The following is a 20880-nucleotide window of genomic DNA, read 5'->3' as shown; positions in this document are numbered from 1 at the left end:
AGGAGCTGTATTTACCCGCAGGTGGAGGAGACAAGGTCTTTACTGTTCACCCAGGGGCTAGGCCTCTTCCACTGGCTCCCTGAATCCACATGCTGGCCGCCAAGGGAAGAAGCTATTTCTGCAGCTGGACAAATGAGGAAACAGAGGCACAAAGCATTCTAGCATTTGCTCAAGTGGCACAGCAGTAGGAACTCTTTCCCTGGGGGCCGGCCCAGGAGTATTTTGTCCCATGGAGAATTGGAACAGCATCAGGACAGTGAGCCAGCAGGCAGCACCGGCAGGTATACATTTAGAAGACTGACTGTCACCTGGCGCGGTTGCTCACGCCTGTAATCCCAGCACTTTGGGAGGCCGAGGTGGGCAGATTACTTGAGGCTGGGAGTTTGAGACCAGCCTGACCAATATGGTAAAACTCCGTCTCAACTAAAAATACAAAAATTAGCTAGGCGTGGTGGTGGGCGCCTGTAATCCCAGCTACTCGGGAGGCTGAGGCAGGGAGAATTGCTTGAACCCGGGAGGCGGAGGTTGCAGTGAGCCGAGATTGCACCCCAGCACTCCAGCCTGGTCAACAGAGCGAGACTCCATCTCAAAAAATAAAAATAAGAAAGTGCCGGGCGCGGTGGCTCACACCTGTAATCCCAGCACTTTGGGAGGCCGAGGCGAGCAGATCACTTGAGGTCAGGAGTTCGTGACCAGCCTGGCCAACATGGTGAAACCCTGTCTCTACTAAAAATGCCAAAAATTAGCCAGGCATAGTGGTGGGCGCCTGTAATCCCAGCTATTCAGGAGGCTGAGGCAGGAGAATTGCTTGAACCTGGGAGACGGAGGTTACAGTGAGCTGAGATCGTGCTACTGCACTCCAGCCTGGGTGACAGAGCGAGACCCCATCTCAAAAAAACAAACAAACAAACAAAAAAATAGAAGTCTGACTGTGAGTGAAGAATGGACTAGAAGGACAGTGATGGAAGCAAAGAACTAGTGCTACTGTGGTTATTACTATTAATAGCATCAGTAGTAACCAGCACTTATTGAGCACCTGATGCATACCAGGTCCTGTAGCTCATTAACATGCATTATGACATTTAATTCTTGTGAGAGCCCCATAGGGAAAGTCCTGCCATGGTGTCCCTTTTGCAGATAAGTGAAGTGATTTGCATAAAGCCCCCTACTTTGGCAGGATGGCCATACTTTCCAATTTGCCTAGGACAGCCCAGATTACACATACTGTTCCAGTGTAGTTATTAATAGCACTTCCTTTCATTCTCAAAGGTGACCTGGTTAGACAATCAATTACACGTCACTCTAGTCAGAGGATCCCTAGAGTGGCTGGTAAAGGAGGCAGTTTGGTGCAATGTCAAAGGCCCTGAGCTCAAATCCTGGCCCAGTGGCTGACCGTGGGCAAAGCACTTGGCCCATCGAGCCTCAAGTTTCTCATCTCTGAAATGGGTATAATAGTAGTGTGGGTATTTACTAGTTGGGGTGTTGTGAGCCCCAGGCAGATGACTGAGCAAGCAGTCCTGATGGAAGTGGTTACAACCTGCCCCATGCTTGCTCCATCTTCTTCACCCGTGGGCAGGGAGGGCAAGCAGGAAAGAACAATAGGTTGAGAACCTCCTTACTATATATGCCACACGCTTTGTCTTCTCCAGCTCATTGACAGGCAACCTATGAATCAGGAATTCTTGTCCCCTTTTACATCTGGGTAAGCTGAGGCAGAGAGGAGCCCTCTCCCTCCTTTGCAGCCTGCCTCCAGATAGAAACCTATCTCCATGTAGGCTGTGCCCTTGTTCCTGGCTCCACTCCTGATTTAAGGATCTGACTCAGTTTTTCCCTCTGGAAAACAGGAGAAAGGGAGAAGTTTCAATATCCCCAAGAAGGGTCCAGGGTTGGGCAGTCTCCCTTTATCATGCTTTTCTCCTCCCCCAATTTCCTGCGGTCCCCTTCCTTCCCTTTGAGAGGCTGTGCCCAGGAGTGCAGGGGTTAACCTTGGCAGGGCTGTAATCACCGTGCAGAATGCAGAACAAATGCCTCCCAGCTGGGGACGGGGAGCTGCTAGGTGAACCAACTGCCCAGAGCTCAGGATCCCCTACCTCCCTGTCTTGAAGGAACCAGGCTCCTCAGGCTGTAGCCCCAGAGCTCAGCTGCCCCCTCCACTCAGCCCAGCAGATTGGGTTGGCCAAGGCAAGGGGCCTAAGGGAAGGAGGCAGGTCCTGGGCAGCGAGCAGTCTATGGAGCCAGGGAGGAGGGGGCAGGGTACAGCTGGGGAGAAGTATTTCCTCCTTGGGGACCCAGGAATGCCAGTGGCTGCTTCCAGGTTCCAGGGAGGTTTGGGATGGGAGCCTCGAACTGAGGCCACAACTATCAGCCCCTCCCTAGGGTGCATGTCCCCTTTGTACTCCAAAGTCTGGCTGGGCTTTTGGTCAGTTAATACATCTGCTCATTGACCCACTGATTGGTCTTTCCCGTTCTCCAGCTCTTGAGTGTCCACTGGTCCATCCATCCATCGATGCGATTGCTAATTCATCCATCTACCCACTGCCCACTCCCCTGTCTGTCCATCTGCCCTCCCCTCCATGCACCCATTTACCCACCTACTTCCTGTCCACGTCTTGATCTGCTACTCACACACATCCAATCACTCAACCACTTACTTACCCACCCTGCCATTGACCCGTTGCCTATCCCCCATTCATCCATCCATCCACTTATGCACCCATCCAGCCGCCTACACACCCATGCATCCTTCCATCCCATCATCCATTTACCCATCTGTACACCCACCCACCCACTCTATCCAGCATCGCTTGATCCACTGCTCACACCCGTGGCCATCTACTCACCCACCTGTCCATCTACTCCTTCCACTTCCATCCTGTAATGCCCTTACACTGACTCACACCTGGTCCCTGCTGACCAATATGGGTGTCTGAGCACGTCCCCATCTCTCTCACACACATGCACTTCGCTCACCTCATCAGCGGGTTACCTGGAGGCAAAATACCCTTGAAGACTGCTTTTTTTTTTTTTTTTTTTTTTTGAGACAGAGTCTTGCTCTGTCGCCCAGGTTGGAGTGCAATGGTGTGATCTCGGCTCACTGCAACCTCCGCCTCCCAGGTTCAGGCAATTCTCTTGCCTCAGCCTCCTGAGTAGCTGGGATTACAGGCATCCGCCACCATGCCCAGCTAATTTTTTTTTTTTTTTTTTTTGTATTTTTAGTAGAGATGGGGTTTTGCCATGTTGGCCAGGCTGGTCTCTAACTCCTGACCTCAGGTGATCCACCTGCCTTGGCCTCCCAAAGTGCTGGGATTACAGGCATGAACCACTGCGCCCAGCTGAAGACTGCTTTGAAATGTCACCTTCTTCTGGAAGAACTCCTTCAAAATGAGCCTCCCCACTGCATCTGGTCCATCCTCCATGTTGGTATCTATTTCTCGGTGAGATCGCCGATGAGAGAGTGATGTCCATGCATGCTCTGTGCTCCTGGCACACTGGGAAATGAATGATCAGGACCAGCATAGGAATCCTTGTTCCTCGTTCCTTGACTGAGCCAAACGAGAGCAGGTACTCTCCTCCTGGGACCAATCCAGGGATACTCACTGGCTAGACCCCTGCAGGGGCTCAGGCACACCTGGGCACTGCAGGGGAAGGGGGCAGCTTTGGACTCTTCAAGAGGTTTGTGCTGTGACCTAGTTCTCTAGAGGTGACCTCACACCTAGGGGAGACTGGCAATGGGCCAAGGAGGCTGACCCCATGCTCTCCCCTCTGCGACCCAGTGTGCATTCCCAAGTCAGACAACCCTGAGTGCAAATCAGGACTTTGTCTCTCACTAGCAGAGTGACCTTGGATAAGTCAGTCCCCAGCATTGGTCTCAGCTCCATTATCTGTAATAAGCCATAAAGTTCATTGCCTGACCTGTAGTTACGGTCAAGGAAGGGTAGCTGTTATTATGACTTTTCTTTTCTTTTTTCTATTCTTTTCTTTTTTTTTTTTTTTTGAGATCGAGTCTTGCTCTGTCACCCAGGCTGGAGTGAAATGGCACCATCTCGGCTCACTGCAACCTGTGCCTCCTGGGTTCAAGCGATTCTCCTGCCTCAGCCTCCCGAGAAGCTGGGATTATAGGAGTCCGCAACCACGCCCAGCTAATTTTTGTATTTTTAGTAGAGACGAGTTTTCGCTATGTTGGCCAGGCTAGTCTTGAATTCCTGACCTCAGGTGATCCGCCCGCCTTGGCTCCCAAAATGCTGGGATTTGGGCTCATAGGTGTGAGCCACTGCGCCCGACCATTTTTTTTTTTTTTTTTGAGATGGAGTCTTGCTCTGTCACCCAGGCTGGAATGCAGTGGTGGTGATCTCGGCTCACTGCAACCTCTGCCTCCCAGGTTCAAGCGATTCTTGTGCCTCAGCCTCCCAAGTAGCTGGGATTACAGATGCCCACCACCACGCCTGGCTAATTTTTGTGTTTTTAGTAGAGACGGGGTTTCGCCATGTTGGCCAGGCTGGTCTCAAACTCCTGGGCTCAAGCGATCCACCCGTCTCAGCCTCCCAAAGTGTTGGGATTACAGGCGTGAGCCACCGCGCCCGGCCTATTATGACTTTATCTTTTTCCCTTTCCCAGTAGGCAGTTTCAGTGAACACATGGTAAATGGGTAGTTGCTGCAGCAGGCCCTGGGCTGGGCACCTTGTGAGGGGGCAGCGGTAAGGAACGTGGGCCATACTTTCAAGACACTTAGAGTCTGCTGGGGAAGACAGAGGCCAGGAGACTGGTAGTGATGAAAGGTCAAAGCAGCGGTTGAAGGGACCAGGGAGGCAGAAGACCGACTGAGAGGGCCAGGGAGGCTTCCTGGAGAAGGTGGCACTTGAGTTGGGCATTCTGTCTTGGGGTAAGATTGTCTGTAGGTGAAGTTGGGGAGAGAACAGGCTTCAGCAGAGAGGTGGAAGTGGGAATGGGTACACCTGAGTTCATGATCTGGTTCTGGAAGGCCAGAAGTTGAGCTGGGTCTACTGTGGAGGACGCGGGCAGAGGCACTGAATGCCGCACACAGGGAGGGTAGTGTCGGGTGCTAGGCTGGGCCACTGCCTCACCCAGTGATGGTGGCCCTCGGGGATCACAGACCCGGGGGTGACTCAGGATCCTTGATGGGGCTTCCTCATTAGCAGAGGCTGGGGGCAACCCTGCCTAATGCTGTTTTTTGTTTTGCTTCTTTTTTCCCTTGCGGCCCTTGATGACAGGAATGTATTCTGAAAGAGCCAGGAGATGGAGACCCTCCTGGAAGGACTCTTCGGCTCTCTAGTTCCTTCCTCTGACTCCAGATCCCCACGAGTTAACACTTGGTGGCGGGAGAGGGGGCGGTTTCAGGGTTCTCAGAAGGCTCCTAGGGGCTAGGCGCAGTGGCTCACACCTGTAATCCCAGCACTTTGGGAGACTGAGGCCAGCAGATTGCTTGACGTCAGGAGTTCGAGACCAGCCTGGCCAATGTGGCAAAACCCAGTCTCTACTAAACATACAAAAATTAGCTGGGTGTGGTGGCGCATGCCAGTAATCTCAGCTACTGGGGAGGCTGAGGCATAGGAATCGCTTGAACCTGGCAGGCGGAGGTTGCAGTGAGCTGAGATGTGCCACTGCACTCCAGCATGGGTGACTGAAAAAAATAAAAATAAAAAATAAGGCTTCTGAGGCCACTGAGGCCCAGAGAGAATAGACTTGTCGGGGTTGCATGGGAGTGTGCAGTGGAGTCCTGGGCTGCCACACACTCCATGGCTGGCTTCAGTGTGGGTGAGCATCTGTTGAGTGTGTGCCATCTCTCAGCCTAACAGGGTGAAACAGGCTCACAGACAGGTGAGGCTCAGCACCGACTTGGCAGGGCTTCCAGGAAGACTGCCTGGAGGAGGTAGGATGAGCGAGGCTCTATAGATGTATGAGGCTGTGTGCAAACCGTGAGAGCCAGGCTGGAAACACTAAGTGTGTGTGTCTGACTCGGGTATATGCAGCCAAGGTGTGTCAGCTGCAGTGATAACTTAGACGTGCGGGAGTCAGGGCCTGGCCTGAGGCTAGGGAGTAGCCTGGGTGCCGGGTGATGGCAGATGCATCCCTATCTGTGTCACCCAGCTGCTCTTCGTCCCTATCTGTGTCACCCAGCTGCTCCTCGAGGTGATGTCTGGGTGCGAAAGGATTCTTGGGAGCAGTAGGGTCAGGATGGGAGTTAATCCCAGGGGCATTTTGGAGGGCGAGGCTGTGAGGCCCACAGGGAGGGCACGTCTCCAGGAGACAGCTGTCAGAGCCGGAAACGCCTCTGGAATTCCAGGCTCTGGGAAAAGGGCTGGCCTGTGGAAGAGCTTTCTCAGGCGGAGCCTTCCAGGCCGACCCAGCTCTGGTTTCTTGTTCACTGATCCGCAGGGAAATGGGGGTGGGGAGGCCCCCCCAACCCCTCTGGCTCCCTTTCTCCTGGAGAGCAAGAAGTTGGAGGGGGGTTGAGGAAGGATGTGGGGTCAATTCCTCCAGCCCCACCCCTGAGGAGGACAGACAGATGGATGGACTGAGGGCAGAGTGGGGGTCCGCGGCGGCTGTAGTTGGAGGGGGCGGGAGGGGCAGCAGAAGGGGTCAGGGCCAGGTGACCCTGTTGTCCCTGGGTGATAGAATTGTGCTCTCCAGACCTGGGCCATTTGGTTCGGGGCCTGGATGGAAGGGTGGTGGGGAGGGGTCCTCCAGGAGACCTTTGTTCTCACTGTGAGGTGGGTGGGGTAGAGAGAGGAGGGGCGGGGGGGGGACAGGAAAAGCATTTGAGGAGCAGAAACAATGGCCTATTCTCTGTGGCCCAGCCTGGCCTAAGAGATAGGCCCGTGGGCTGCAGGCCAGTCCTGCTTTGCCCTGACCATCTCCTGCATGGCCTCCTCCAGCCTGGCCCAGCCCTGGGGGCTTCACGTGGCCCTGGCTGGGTGGGCTGTGGGGGTGCCTTCCTCACCCCCATGGCCACGCGCTCATTCCTGGACACATGGATCTCTCTGTTTTCTTCTAACAAAAGCCCGTCCACTTTGGTTAATGACGCACTTCCACGTTCATGCTCTCCTTTGTGTGGCAGAGACAGAAATGGACAAGGGAACACACCTTTTGCCCATGGCACCTGCCTGTTCATCAAAGAGCTGGGAGTCGGACCTGGCGCTCCTGGCTCTAGGTCCTGGGTTCATCCAGCAACCTCCTATGCCCCAAACCTGCTTCCTAGCTCCTGGTTTCCTCCTCTCTTTCCTGGACTGATGATAAGAAGAAGAGCAGAAGCAGGAGGAGCATTAACTGAGTGTCTCCTGATTGCCGGACACAGCTCAGAGCTTGAAGTTCCACTTATATTTGCTCTGATCCTCACAACACCATTGCGCAGATGAGGAAACTGAGGCCAAGGAGGTGAAGTAACCTCTCATGGCTTGGAAATGGTCATGCTGGATTTGAGTCCAGATCTGTCACCTCTCAGTGGCCTGCTGCCTTGAGGGCAAAGGCTCTGGGACCACGCTCAGAGGGACCATGATCTCCTCCAGTCTCCAGGGGTGAGGAGGAATCTCACGTCCTGTATACACATCCTTCTGGGGCAGAATTGTTCAGAAGCAACTCTGACTGATGGCTGTTGCCTCTACTTACATCCCTTTGGTGACTGGAATCTCACCACTCCCCCAAGAGGACAGCTCTGCCAGCCAAGAATTTCTCCCTGAAATGGAGCAGAAATCAACTCGTCATAACCTCTGATCACTGCTCCTCTTTCCACCTCTGAGAACAGAGAGTTCCCCAGATGCGTCCCTTTGCAGAAAGTCAGAAGAAGACCTGGCTCCAAGTAGTCCCAGTTGTGGATCCTGGGCAAGTTCTTTAGCCTCCCCGTGCCTCAGTTTTCTCATCTGTCAAGTGGGAGTAACAATGCCTATGATTGGCCGGGCGCAGTGGCTCACGCCTGTAATCCCACCACTTTGGGAGGGCGAGGTAGGCAGATCACGAGGTCAAGAGATTGAGACCAGCCTGGCCAACATAGTGAAACCCCATCTCTACTAAAAATACAAAAATTAGCCGGGTGAGGTGGCGCATGCCTGTAGTCCCAGCTACTCAGGAGGCTGAGGCAGGAGAATCACTTGAACCCGGGAGGCGTAGAGATCTCAGCTCTGCAGTGAGCTGAGATCGCGCCACTGCACTCCAGCTTGGTGACAGAGTGAGACTCCATCTCAAAAAAAAAAACCAAAAAACACCCAAAAACAAACAAACAAAAAATGCCTGTGATCAAACGTGTCTGCGAAAGGAGCTTTAGAAACACAGGTTGGGGGTGTGTCATCATCATTGCAGAGGCTCAAACTCCTTGTACTTTTCTCATTTGTTTTGTGGACTTAACTTTCGCACCACAGCAAACACTCATGAAGCACCAGTTCAGCACCTGGCAGCAGGGCACAGCCACTGCCTTTGTGGTTTTTTTTTTGAGACAGAGTCTCACTCTACAGCCCAAGCCGGAGTGCAGTGGTGCACTCTTGGCTCACTGCAACCTCCGCCTCCCAGGTTCAAGCGATTCTGGTGCCTCAGCCTCCGGAGTAGCTGGGACTACAGGTGCGCACCACCACACCTGGCTAATTTTTTGTATTTTAGTAGAGACGGAGTTTCACCATGTTGCCCAGGGTGGTCTCAAACTCCTGAGCTCAGGTGATCTGCCTGCCTCGGACTCCCAAAGTGCTGGGATTATAGGCGTTAGCCACGGCGCCTGGCCCAGCCACTGCCTTTGAACTCAGAAATTCACACTTCCAGGTTGCAGAGAGGGGACGCGATGGTTCAGGGTTTTATGTGCAGAGTCATCTTTATGAATTCATAAAGACTCTGACAACATCCTCATGGGCAAGTGGAGGATCTCACAGGCAAGGAAACTGCCCAGAGAGGTGAAGTGACCTACCTGAAGTCCCACACCACCATTCCAAAGGGGATTGACAGTGGATTCTCACTAGGCCATTCCCCGATTGGGTCTGCAGGGGTTAACTGGGCTGGCTGGTGCCTATCAAGCAGGAGGGGGGATCTTGCAGAGAGTGAGAGTTGGAGAATGGGCAGTCCCCTCTGGGTCTCTGACTCCCCCTCAGTGGGCAGCTTGAGCCCCTGCCAGCCTCTTGTTGACTCAGCCGGCCTCGCTTCTGCCAAGGCCTGCTGGCCAGAGCTCCCACGGGGAGGGTCAGGCCACATTCTTCTCTGGCTGGAGCCTGAGGGGTGGCTGGCACCTCCTGGTGGAGTCTGTGTGCTGGAAAGAAGCTCATCTGGTTTGTGGGCGCTGGGACAGATGCTGGGGTGAGGCAGGAAATGTTTTTTGGGGGGGGGTCAAGGATGGCTTCCCAAGGGACTACCTCAGAGCAAATGGATTAGCCTGGGAACTGGGCTACTTGGTTGCATGGCTCAGCTTGGTCTTTTTTTCTTTTTTTTTTTTGAGACAGGGTCTTGCTCTGTTGCCCAGGCTGGAGTACAGTGGCATGAATATGGCTTACTGCAGCCTCAACCTCCTGGGCTCAAGCGATCCTCCCGCCTCAGCTTCCTGAGTAGCTAGGACTACAGGTGCATACCACCATGCTCAGCTCGGCTAATTTTTTAAATTATTGTAGAGACGTGGTCTTGCTCTGTTGCCCAGGCTGGTCTCGAACTCCTGGGCTTAAGTGATCCTCCCATCTCAGCCGCCCAAAGTGTTGGGATTACAGGCATGAGCCACTACACCTGGCCAGCTTTGCCATGAATGAGCTGGGTGATTTTAGTGAGACACCCCCACCATCCTGCACCCCACCTCAGTTTCCCCATCCATCAAATGGGTGTATGTGATAATATACCCTGCCTGCCTTACTCCACAGCTGTTGGGAGGATCAAAAGCAAAAACAAGTTGGGCCAGAGTGAACGCCCTTTGTAGGGCAAAGGCCCACACATGCTGGCTAGCCAGTCTGGCATTCTCTGGGGAGCAAGTGAAGGGAAGGGGAGGCAGGGGCAGCTCTTAGCTGTGGCGTGATCTGCCTGACATCCCTGCCTCCTCCCCGCTTGACATAGTGACACTGATAATAATAGCACCTCCTGGCCGGGCGCGGTGGCTCACACCTGTAATTCCGGCACTTTGGGAGGCCGAGGTGGGTGGATCACAAGGTCAGGAGTTAGAGACCAGCCTGGCCAACATGGTGAAACCCCGTCTTTACTAAAAATACAAAAATTAGTCTGGCATGGTGGTGCTTACCTGTAATCCCAGCTACTCTGGAGGCTGTGACAGAAGAATCGCTTGAACCTGGGAAGCAGAGGTTGCAGTGAGCTGAGATTGCACCACTGCACTCTAGCCTGGGCGACAGAGCGAGATTCCGTCTCAAAAAACAAAACAAAACAAAACAAATAATAATAGGCTGGGCGTGGTGGCTCACACCTGTAATACCAGCACTTTGGGAGGCCGAGGTGGGTGGATTACAAGGTCAGGAGATCGAGACCATCCTGGCTAACATGGTAAAATCCCGTTTCTACTAAAAAAATACAAAAAAGTTAGCCGGGCATGGTGGCAGGTGCCTGTAATCCCAGTTACTCAGGAGGCTGAGGCAGGAGAATGGCGTGAAACCGGGAGGCGGTGCTTGCAGCTGAGATTGCGCCACTGCACTCCAGCCTGGGCCACAGAGTGAGATTCCTTCTCAAAAAACAAATAATAATAATAATAATAATAATAATAGCACCTCCTGCCAGGTGCACAGCCCTCGAGGGTTTACAAAGTCCTTTCATTTCTATACCTGTCACCTGCTGCCTCAGGGCCCTGGCAGAGAATACTCTTTCTTCTGCAGAGAATACTCTTTTCCCAGATAAGTGAGAGGCTGTTTTCTGCTCAGCTCAAATGTCCCCTCCTCAGGGGCCTACGGGACCAGGGATCGAAACTAAGTTCTTGGCTGGGCGTGGTGGCTCATGCCTGTAATCCCAACACTTGGGGAGGCTGAGGTGGGCAGATTGCCTGAGGTCAGGAGTTCGAGACCAGCCTGGCCCACATGGTGAAACCCTGTCTCTACTAAAAACACAAAAATCAGCCGGGCGTGGTGATGCATGCCTGTAATCCCAGCTACTCGGGAGGCTGAGGCAGGAGAATCACTTGAACCCGGGAGGTGGAGGTTGCGGTGAGCCGAGATCATACCATTGCCTCCAGCGTGGGCAAAAAAAGTGAAAACTCTGTCTCAAAAAACCAAAACAAATAAATTAAGTTCTCTCCCACCCCTGCCCCCCAGCACCCTCCCTTCCGTGCTGTTGCTCTGTGCCTCTGGTGACTGCCATGACCTTGTTCAGGGGACCACCTTCCCCAATGACATTAACCTCCGTGAGGGCAGGGATGGTGACTGCGTTGCTCATCGCTGTGTCTAGTGACAGACAGCAGCCCTCCATGGTAGCTGTGATTGTTTTCCTTTGTAGAGAAGCTTAGAGAGACCAAATGCCTTGCCCAAGTCCACACAGCTGGGAAGGGATGGAGCCAGGACTGGGGCCCAAGCCTCTTAGATTCCAGTCCGTGGCTCTTTCAAGAAATGCCCACAACTGCAATGCCTGTTTCCTCTGCAGGCCCTGACTCCCTGGAAAAGAGAAAGCGTGTCTCACCCCTTTGTCACCCCACAAGGTCCAGCTCGCGCCTCCTCCTTACACACAGTAGGTGCTGTGCCCGTATTTGTTTGGAAGATGTGGGAGGAAAAGCTACTATATTCAACATGCAAAGCCTGCCTGCCACTCTAGTGGACCTCTGTCCCTTCACCAGGGACTAAGGACTAATGCCTCGGGCCCAGGGTGGGGGCATTCCAGGGGCCTCCTCACCCTGCTCAGGCAGGCCGGCTGGGCCAGCAGCTGTGGGGTGGCCGGATGCCCCACCCCTGGCGCCTTTGGGCCCTGAGCCCAGGCCGCAGGCTGAGCTGTTGGCTGGCACTGCTCCTTAGTCTTGGGGCAGGAACACCGCAGGGATTTTAAAAATAAAGGGCCTTGAGACAGTGGCCTGGCCCAGGCAGCCACGGGGCGGGGCGGGGGCCAGACAGGGACGGTGGGGGAATGCTGAGCCCGCAGCGGGATGCAAGGCCAGGGTGGCCTCATTTTCTCCTCCAGAAACGCTGCACTCTTCCAAGAACGCCTCCTCCCGGCCTACCCTAAACATGGATCTCAAATATTTCCTGAGCACCTACTATGTGCCAGGCCTTGGTGGCAGCGGGGTGAATCCTCCACTCTTCCCCGTAACTGTATGGCTCTCCTCAGAGGGGCCCCTCCCTTCTTACCCAACCTCAGGCCACAGACTATTTATTGAGCACCTACTGTGTGCCAGGCGGCTCTGGCCTTTCACTCTCGGCCTCAGCTCTTTCCCCCTCTGCTCTCACTCCCTCAGGCACCTCCCCTGACCAGCCCATTTCAGTCCCCTTCTTTCTCCTCTGGCTCAGCTAACAGGAAACGCAGCCGGGGAGGTCAAGAGCCCCCGGCCTCCAGAGCCCAGCGTCTGGACACACAGGGCCTGTCCACATGGTGCGGTGGGGAAAGGGGGGCTTCCTGTTTACAACAATCACAAGTACCCTTGGGTGGTGCTTGGACAGGCCTCCAGGGCAGCCCCTCTAGTGTAGATCTAATCCCTCCCTAGGAGGGGCCCCCGAGTACCCCCACAGGCTCCAGGCAGCTAGCTCAGACCCGGGTCGCTAACACCCGCGCCCCCGCCCTCAACACGGGATGGGTAGAGAAGGGAGGAGGAGCGAGGAGTCTTGGGAACAGCCTGGAATGTGGGAGTTGAAGGTCCGCAGGAAGCATCCCTGGCTCCAGGCCCCACTCCAAGTCTGGGTGCCCCGCCCCAGTCCTCTCCTCCCATCCCGGGGCCTCCCCAGCTCTGATGGGGGCGGGGCTGAGGGAGCCAGGACGGAGGAGACCAGATTCCTTCCTGTCCCGCTGGGGCCGGAGGCTTCAGCTCTGGCTTGACCAGGCTCTGGCGGCCTCAGTCTCTCCATCCCTAGGGTAGGGCGTTGAGCCAGCTCCCGGGTCAGCCGCCATCTGCTGCTGCCTCCCTCTTTTTCCCCCCTGCTGCCTCCACAATCCCAGAGGAGGGGTGAGGACGTCAAGAGGCTGGGACCAGCAGGGGATACCTCCACGGAGGGGTGGGGCTGGCCAAAGGTGCCCCGGGGAAGCAAACAACCCTGCCTACCTCCCCCTCCAGGCAGCCCCAACCAATCGATCCTGTGGTTGCCCAATGGGTATTGACCAAGGGCCTGAGGGTCAGGGTCGCTGGTCCAGAAGAGGTCGAGCAGAGGGAGGCCTGCCCCATCCCCCACACCCTCCCTCACCTAACCCAAAAGGAGGTAGGTGACCCCTGTCCTCGTCTCCCCTCCCAGACCCCAGCCCCTTAGGGCACAACATGGTTGATGCTTGGGGTAGTCATCCCCCAGAGGCCGTGGGGGCACATTGGAGCTAGGTAGCTCAGAGGAGGCAGTCAGGGAGGGCTTCCTGGAGGAAGGAGGCCACCGTCTCAATATAGAAGCCTAAAATTGGGAAAGAGTGTGCCTGGCCCAGGAAACAACCTGGCCAAAGGCATGGCACTTCTAGAGAAATGCTAGTGACATGATGGGGTTGGAGAAAGGCACAGGTGATGGAAGGAGGGGAGGTTTTAGGGAGTGGAGGGCTGGGGTGGAAGGATGAGGTCATTTGTCCCAGTGGACTTTCTGTGGCTCTGGAGCGCCCTCTTTTGCCCCAGGTAGGAAGGCAGAGGGGAGCCTGGTAAAGGAACCACCGCATTTGATGTGGCTATGCAGACTTGGCGAGGGGAAGGGCCTGGGGCCTGGGACTGGGACTACAGCCTCTAGCTCCATGAAACCACCCTACTGCCCTGGGAAGACCCCAGGTTTTCAGCCCTGTGAGACCCGCTCTGTGTCGGTGCCTCCAGGCGCTTGACTGGGGCACTGGGGCAGCTCGCACAGGCTGTTCTGTGGTGGGGAAGAGAGTCTTGGCTCTTCCAAGTTTCCAGCTGTGTAACCTTGGGTGAGTTGTGAACTCCCCTGGCCTCAGTTTCCCCCTCTGTAAGACGGAGCTAAAAATAATTGCCCCAGAGGGCTATTGGTGGATGAAATTAATTAATTTATATTTTAGAAAGCACCTGGCACTAGTGTGCACCCCATTCCAGTTAGGAAGCATTATTATTAATTGAGAAGAAGAGAAAGTTGGCTTTACCCCAAGGACATGTTGACAGGTGGGCGGAAGGTGTTTCACCAGAAGAGTCTTCAAAGAAGGACCTGATACGCAGCCTCTAGGATTCCTAGACTTGCCTGATCCAAGAAACTCCCTGGGGCTGTGGTTCAAGACATCAGCTTCTGGCCGGGCGCGGTGGCTCATGCCTGTAATCCCAGTACTTTGAGAGGCCGACGGTGGGGGGGTGGATCACCTGAGGTCAGGAGTTTGAGACTAGCCTGGCCAACATGGTGAAACCCTGTTTCTATTAAAAAAAAATCCAGATGTGGTGGTGCGCCTGTAGTCCCAGCTACTCGGGAGGCAGAGGCAGGAGAATCGCTTGAACTCGGGAGGTGAGGTTGCAGGGAGCCCAGATTGCACCAGTGCACTCCAGCCTGGGCAACAGAGCGAGTCTCTGTCTCAAAAACAAAAACAAAAGCAAACAAACCCAAAATATCAGCTCCCCTCCTCCAAGTCTCTGACTGGGCAGGTCTGGGTGGGACAGATCTTGGGATTTATAAGGAGGCCCCAGGCCTGAGCCTTCTACCAGGCAGGTATGGGGAGCATTCCTCTCTGATGACAAGGACTCACCCAATGGTTCCTCCTTGGGAAGTGAATCTTTCTTTCCTTCTGTCCTTATTTTCTTTCCTTCTTTCCTTATTTTCTTTCCTTCTTTCCTTCTTTCCTCCTTTCCTCCCTCCCTCCCTCCCTCTCTTCCTTCCTCCCTCCCTTCCTTCCATCTCTTTCTTTCTTTCTTTCTTTCTTTCTTTCTTTCTCTTTCTTTCTTTCTTCCTTTCTCTTTCTTTCTCTCTCTCTCTCTCTCTTTCTTTCTTTCTCTCTTTCTTTCGAGACAAAGTTTCACTCTTGTTGCTCAGGCAATGGTGCTATCTGGGCTCATCGCAACCTCCGCCTCCCGGGTTCAAGTGATTCTCTTGCCTCAGCCTCCCAAGTAGCTGGGATTACAGGTATGCACCACCACGCCCGGCTAATTTTTTTTTTTTTTTTTTAGAGACAGAGTCTCGCTCTCTCTCCCAGTCTGGAGTGCAGTGGTGCAATCTCGGCTCACTTCATACTCCGCCTCCCGGGTTCATGCCATTCTCCTGCCTCAGCCTCCTGAGTAGCTGGGACTACAGGCATCCGCCACCATGCCCGGCTAATTTTTTGTATTTTTTTTTTTAGTAGAGACGGGGTTTCACCGTGTTAGCCAGGATGGTCTTGATCTCCTGACCTTGTGATCTGCCCGCCTCGGCCTCCCAAAGTGCTGGAATTACAGGCGTGAGCCACCGCTCCCAGCCAATTTTTTTGTATTTTCAGTTGAGACGGGATTTCTCCATGTTGGTCAGGCTGGTCTGGAACTCCCAACTTCAGGTGATCTGCTCGCCTCGGCCTCCCAAAGTGCTGGGATGACAGGCGTGAGCCACCGTGCCCGGCCTGAATCTTTCAAAATACTTTTAAAGACCCTACTGTTTATTGAGCATGTACTGCCCACCTGGCACTGCTCTGAGCCTCATCCGTGTTGATTCATATCATCCTCACCACAATCCTATGTTGCAGTAGGTACTTAGATTTGTTCCCATTTCACTGATGGGGGAACCTGAGACCAACAGAAGCTAAGAAACTTGCCCAACATCACAAAAACCCTGTGACTTGTGAGGTGTCCACCTGGACGTGGGCTCTTACCCACTGGTTTGCAGTTTCCCAACCTGCCTCAGGGTCCTTGAACACTTGATGAAATTCCTCCAGGAGTCTTGGGTAGGAGCTGGGATCCTTACTTTTCACTCTTTTGCCCTCTAAGTTTGTGATGTTTGAATCAAGAAATGGCCAAATGCTTGAGGCCCAGCGTTTGAGACCAGCCTGATCAACACAGTGAGACTCCATCTCTAGGGTGTGTTGGCAGGTACCTGTAATCCCAGCTACTTGGGAGGCTGAGGCAGGAGAATTGCTTGAAGCTGGGAAGCGGATGTCGCAGTGAGCCGAGATCGTGCCACTGCACTCCAGCCTGGGTGACAGAGTGAGACTCCGTCTCAAAAAGAAAAATTAAAAAAAGAAAAAAGAAAAGAAAATGAGCTGGGCGTGGGGGTGCTACTCAGGAGGCTGAGGCAGGAGGATCGCCTGAGCCCAGGAGTTTGAGGAGGCTGCAGTGAGCCAGGATTGCATCACTGCACTCTAGCCTGGGCCACAGCGCAATTCCTAGTCTCAAAAAAAAAAAAAAAAAAAAAAGGCCAGTTCTGCTTTAAACCCCACTGAAGAGGCAGAAGACTGGGGTTCAACTTCCTAGGCCCTACTTACTTTCTTTGGGGTGGTCTTGGGTAGTTCCCTCACCCTGAACTTTGGTTTCTATATCTCTAAAATGGGGATACAGTACCTCCCTGGATACCATCCCTGAGTTACCTGAGACCGGGCTTGGGAAAGAGGTTTGCGAGTGGTTCAGGCTGTGGGTTCCTGGGACCCAGGGGTGGTGGGCTCAGGGATAGGAGTGTGGACAGTCCAGGAGTTGCTCAAGCTTGTCTAGCCCCCAGAGCTAGGCTCTTTCCTAGCTAGTGTCACCAGTGGCTGGGGAGGTCTTGCCGCGATGGCAAAGTTGGGGGTGCCAGAAGTAGTAGGGAAGTCTGGTTGTGAGCCTGCCTTCTCCCATCCACCCCACCTGACACCCAGCACGCCCTGGCTGGCAGTTGCTAGTGATTCACCAGCTTTAAGCCCTAGTTTCATTTATAATCAGGAAACGGGCCACTAGAGAGCCCGGGGCACTTTCTGGTGAGCCCAGACACCCTCCCAGAAACCTAGGGGGGAGGAGGAAAGCAGAGGGCCTGGTCCCAGAGAATTTGCATAATTTGTTCTTTGAGGAGAATGAGAAATCCCCAGGGCCCAATTTCCCTGGAAACCATTTGCTTATGAGCTCATTCATTCTCGTTTATTAAACCCCTGCACTGTGCCAGTTACCAGGGACCTAGACAAGTACAGTGAAGTTTTCCGGGGGCTTCCGGGAGGGGGAGACCACCGTGTAATCGGGGTAACGCTTGCACAGCACAGTGAGGGATGTGTTTACAAAATTTGGAATCCACAGAGGAGAGGGTGGTGAATTCGGGCTTGGTGTGGGTAAGGGGAGGTTCAACAATTCTGAGGCCCCTACCAGGAGGGTTGACAGTGCAGGCTGGGTTTGGCTCCTTCTGCCACTTTTTTTTTTTTTGAGATAGAATCTCGCTCTGTTGCCCAGGCTGGAGTGCAGTGGCACAATCTCGGCTCACTGCAAGCTCCGCCTCCCGGATTCACGCCATTCTCCTGCCTCAGCCTCCCGAGTAGCTGGGACTACAGGCGCCCATCACCACGCCTGGCTAATTTTTTGAATTTTTAGTAGAGACGGGGTTTCACTGTGTTAGCCAGGATGGTCTCGATCTCCTGACCTCGTGATCCGCCCGCCTCAGCCTCCCAAAGTGCTGGGATTACAGGCGTAAGCCACCGTGCCCGGCCTCCTTCTGCCACTTCTGAATGGTTCTTCTCCCATCTGGGCCTTGGTTTTCCCATCCGTGAGCTGGACACAGGAATGGTGCCTTTTTCCTGGTGGTGTTATGAGAATCCAAAGGGTTAACACATGTAAAGCGCTTATGACAGCACCTGGTGTATGGTCAGCCTTGTGATGTTTTAGCTGATGCCACTGCTGAATGGTGGGTACTGTGGGAGGAGCTGCCCAAGACATGGGTTGGAGCATGCCTGGCAGACAGGGAGAGGACATGCCCGGGGAAGGCCACTGCCTGTGCAAAGGCCCAGAGGTGTGTAGCACATGGATGTGTTGGACACTGGTGGGGTGAGAGGTGGGAAGGAGCATTTGAAGATACTATCATTCCCTTTGGATATTCTCCTCAGGGCAGCAGGGATCCATGGAAGGCTCTTGAGCAGAGGAGTGACATGGTAGAGCTGAACGCCAGGGCTACAGAGTGGTGATGGACTGGAGGGGCCAGACCAGGGCAGAGGGACCAGTTAGGAGTCGGCACAAGAAGCCTGGTGGGAGATTGGGGGCCTGAACGAGGGCATTAGTTCTGGGGATGGAGAGGCCAGGAGAGGACTAGTGGAGGGGGTAGGGCATGTAGCTGAGCTGCTGGTGATGAAACAAGGAACAAGGAACACAGTGGGCTGCGGGAGATGGAGGAGTGCGGGTGTCCTGGAAGCCATTGATTCAGAAGATACTGATATACTTAGGAGGGGATGTTGAAGGAGGATTTTGAAACGTCTCTAGGAGTTGTCCAGGGGATCAGCAAGGGAAGGGCATCCCAGACAGACAACCCCTGAAGCAAGAGTGCAGAAGTGTCAAAGAACCTGTGTGTTTGGAGAGCAGTGGGTGTGGTGGAGTTTGGGTTTCGGGGGGAAGTAGGGGGGCTAGGAGTGTAGGGCCTTGGGCACCGTCCTGTAGGCTACTGGGAGTGGGAGTCAGTGAACTGAGTGGCAGTAAGAGAATTTAAACATCTCTATTAGCTTCCTGTGGCAGCTGTAACAAATGACCACAATCTTGGTGGCTTAAAACAATAAAAATTTTTTCTCTTCACGCCAGGTGCAGGGCTCTTGCCTGTGATCCCAGCACTTTGGAAAGCCGATGCAGGAGGATCGCTTGAGCCCAGTAGTTCGAGACTAGCTTGGGCAACATAGTGAGACCCTCATCGCTACAAAAAACTTTAAAAAATTAGCTGGACATGGTGGTGTGAGCTGGGAGTCCCAGCTACTCGGGAGGCTGAGGTGGGAGAATCACTTGAGCCCAGGAGGTCAAGGCTGCAGTGAGCTATGATTACACCACTGCACTCCAGCCTGGACAATAGAGCAAGACCCTGTCACTGAAAAACAAACAAAAACGATTAGTTCTGGAATCCAGAAGTCTGAAATCAAGGTGTTGTAGGGGCCCCACTCCCTCTGAAGGTGCTAGGGGAGAATCCTTCCTTGCCTCTTCCCACTTCTGGTGGCTTCAGGTGTCCTTGCCTTATGGCAGCCTCACTCCTGCCTCTGCTGACATTTCCATGTAGCTCCCTCTGTGTCAGCATCTTCTCTTCTTGTAATTACACTTGTCAGTGGATTTGGCCCCCCACGGATAATCCAGGACGATCTCATCTTGAGATCCTTACTTTTTTTTTTTTTTTTTTTTTTAAGATGTAGTTTTATTCTTGTCACCCAGGCTGGCGTGCAATGGTGCAATCTGGTCTCACTGCAACCTTCTCCTTCCAGGTTCAAGTGATTCTCCTGCCTCAGCCTCCCAAGTAGCTGGAATTACAGGCATCCGCCACTACACCTGGCTAATTTTTTATTTATATTTTTAGTAGAGACGGGGTTTCGCTGTGTTGGTCAAGCTGGTCTTAAGCTCCTGACCTCAGGTGATCCGCCAGCCTCAGCCTCCCAAAGTGCTGGGATTACAGGAGTGAGCCACCGCGCCCGGCCGAGATTCTTATCTTCATTACATTCGCAAAGACTCTTTTTTCAAATAAGACTGAATTCCCTGGTTCCAGGTGGACATGTCTTTTGCAGGGGGGTCGCTGGTCAACCCACTGCAAAATCCCCAGGCAGTGCCCTCTCCCACGTTTTTCTCCTCCTTGGGGCTCCCAGCCCCTCCAATCCAGCCTCCTTGAGTAGGAACTGTGTGTTCCTCATTCACCTTTCCACCCCTAGGGCCCAGAGTGGGCAGTGTGTTTGCAAATATAACTCCGTTCCTCTCTTCATCCCTCCCTCCCTCCAGTAACCGATGCCAACAGAGGCTAGAACTGGCGCTGCACCTGTGGGACGAGGGCGCCACCATGTGTCCAGCTTGGAGCAGTGTGGTCGCAGGCTTGAGCCCAGCCCCTGCCCTGCTGACAGCCACTTACAGAGCGCCTGCCCCACCAGTCACTCCACCCACATCAGCCCTCTTCTTAATGGCCGCAGTATAAAGAGGGAATTACTATCCTGTTTTTCAGATGAGGAGACTGAGGCTCAGACCTTGCTAACGTCACCCAGCCCTCAGCTGCCACCAACTCCAAAGCCACACCTACGCCAAGCTGTGGACAAAAACCAGACCTGTGCATGGGTCTGGGTGCGAGCCTTCAAACTTCTCAGGGTGTCCTGTTGTTGGGAAGACAATGCAGGAGGATTGCTTGAGCCCAGTAGTTCGAGACCAGCTTGGGCAACATGGTGAGACCCTCATCTCTACACCTCTTCTGTAAAGGGGGGAAGGTGCCAACGACCGTCCCTGCCAGGTGGCCCCTTCCCCATCTCTGGCCCTGAGAGAAAGCTACAGACCCCTGAGGCCTGTGGGTCTTGGGGGAATGAATTTTTGGGGAACACAATTCTGAGTACTTTCCAAACATTAGTCTTTTTGAATATTTTGGTGTTCATTGTTTTTCTCTAAACATTTGCATATGTGTGAACTATTTAGTGATTTAAAAAATATACTTACTGGGTTAAAACTTTACGTAGGGCTGAGTGCGGTGGCTCACGCCTGTAATCCCAGCCCTTTGGGAAGCCACGGTGGGCGGATCACTTGAGGTCAGGAGTTTGAGACCAGCCTGGCCAACATGGTGAAACCCTGTCCCTACTAAAAATACAAAAATTAGCCGGCTGTGGTGGTGTATGCCTGTAATTCCAGCTACTTAGGAGGCTGAGGCAGGAGAATTGCTTGAACCGGGGAGGTGGAGTTTGCAGTGAGTCGAGATTGTGCCACTGCACTTCAGCCTGGGCGATGGAGTGAGACTCTGTCTCAAAAAACAAAAG

The 20880-nt window shown here is 53.7% G+C and overlaps 1 protein-coding gene across 2 annotated transcripts in view; it reads left to right on the top strand.

Moving 5' to 3' along the window:
* The first annotated feature begins 12787 nt into the window (after window positions 1-12787).
* The window catches only part of CARD10 (caspase recruitment domain family member 10), a 56601-nt gene continuing 48508 nt past the window's right edge, over window positions 12788-20880 (top strand). The window contains exons 1-2 of one of the 2 annotated variants that reach the window (XM_054543390.2): window positions 12788-12957; window positions 20088-20301. In XM_054543390.2, coding sequence (XP_054399365.1) covers window positions 20250-20301 — 52 coding nt within the window. In that variant the 5' untranslated portion in view covers window positions 12788-12957; window positions 20088-20249. Of the gene's footprint in view, window positions 12958-13195; window positions 13299-20087; window positions 20302-20880 lie in introns of those variants that run through there. The other variant, XM_054543391.2, reaches the window with a different exon arrangement.

The sequence above is a fragment of the Pongo abelii genome, chromosome 23 (genome assembly GCF_028885655.2).
Source record: "Pongo abelii isolate AG06213 chromosome 23, NHGRI_mPonAbe1-v2.0_pri, whole genome shotgun sequence".
NCBI classification, from domain to species: Eukaryota; Metazoa; Chordata; class Mammalia; order Primates; family Hominidae; genus Pongo; species Pongo abelii.
Note: the sequence above shows the minus strand (reverse complement) of the source record. Positions and strands in the feature narration are given on the sequence as shown.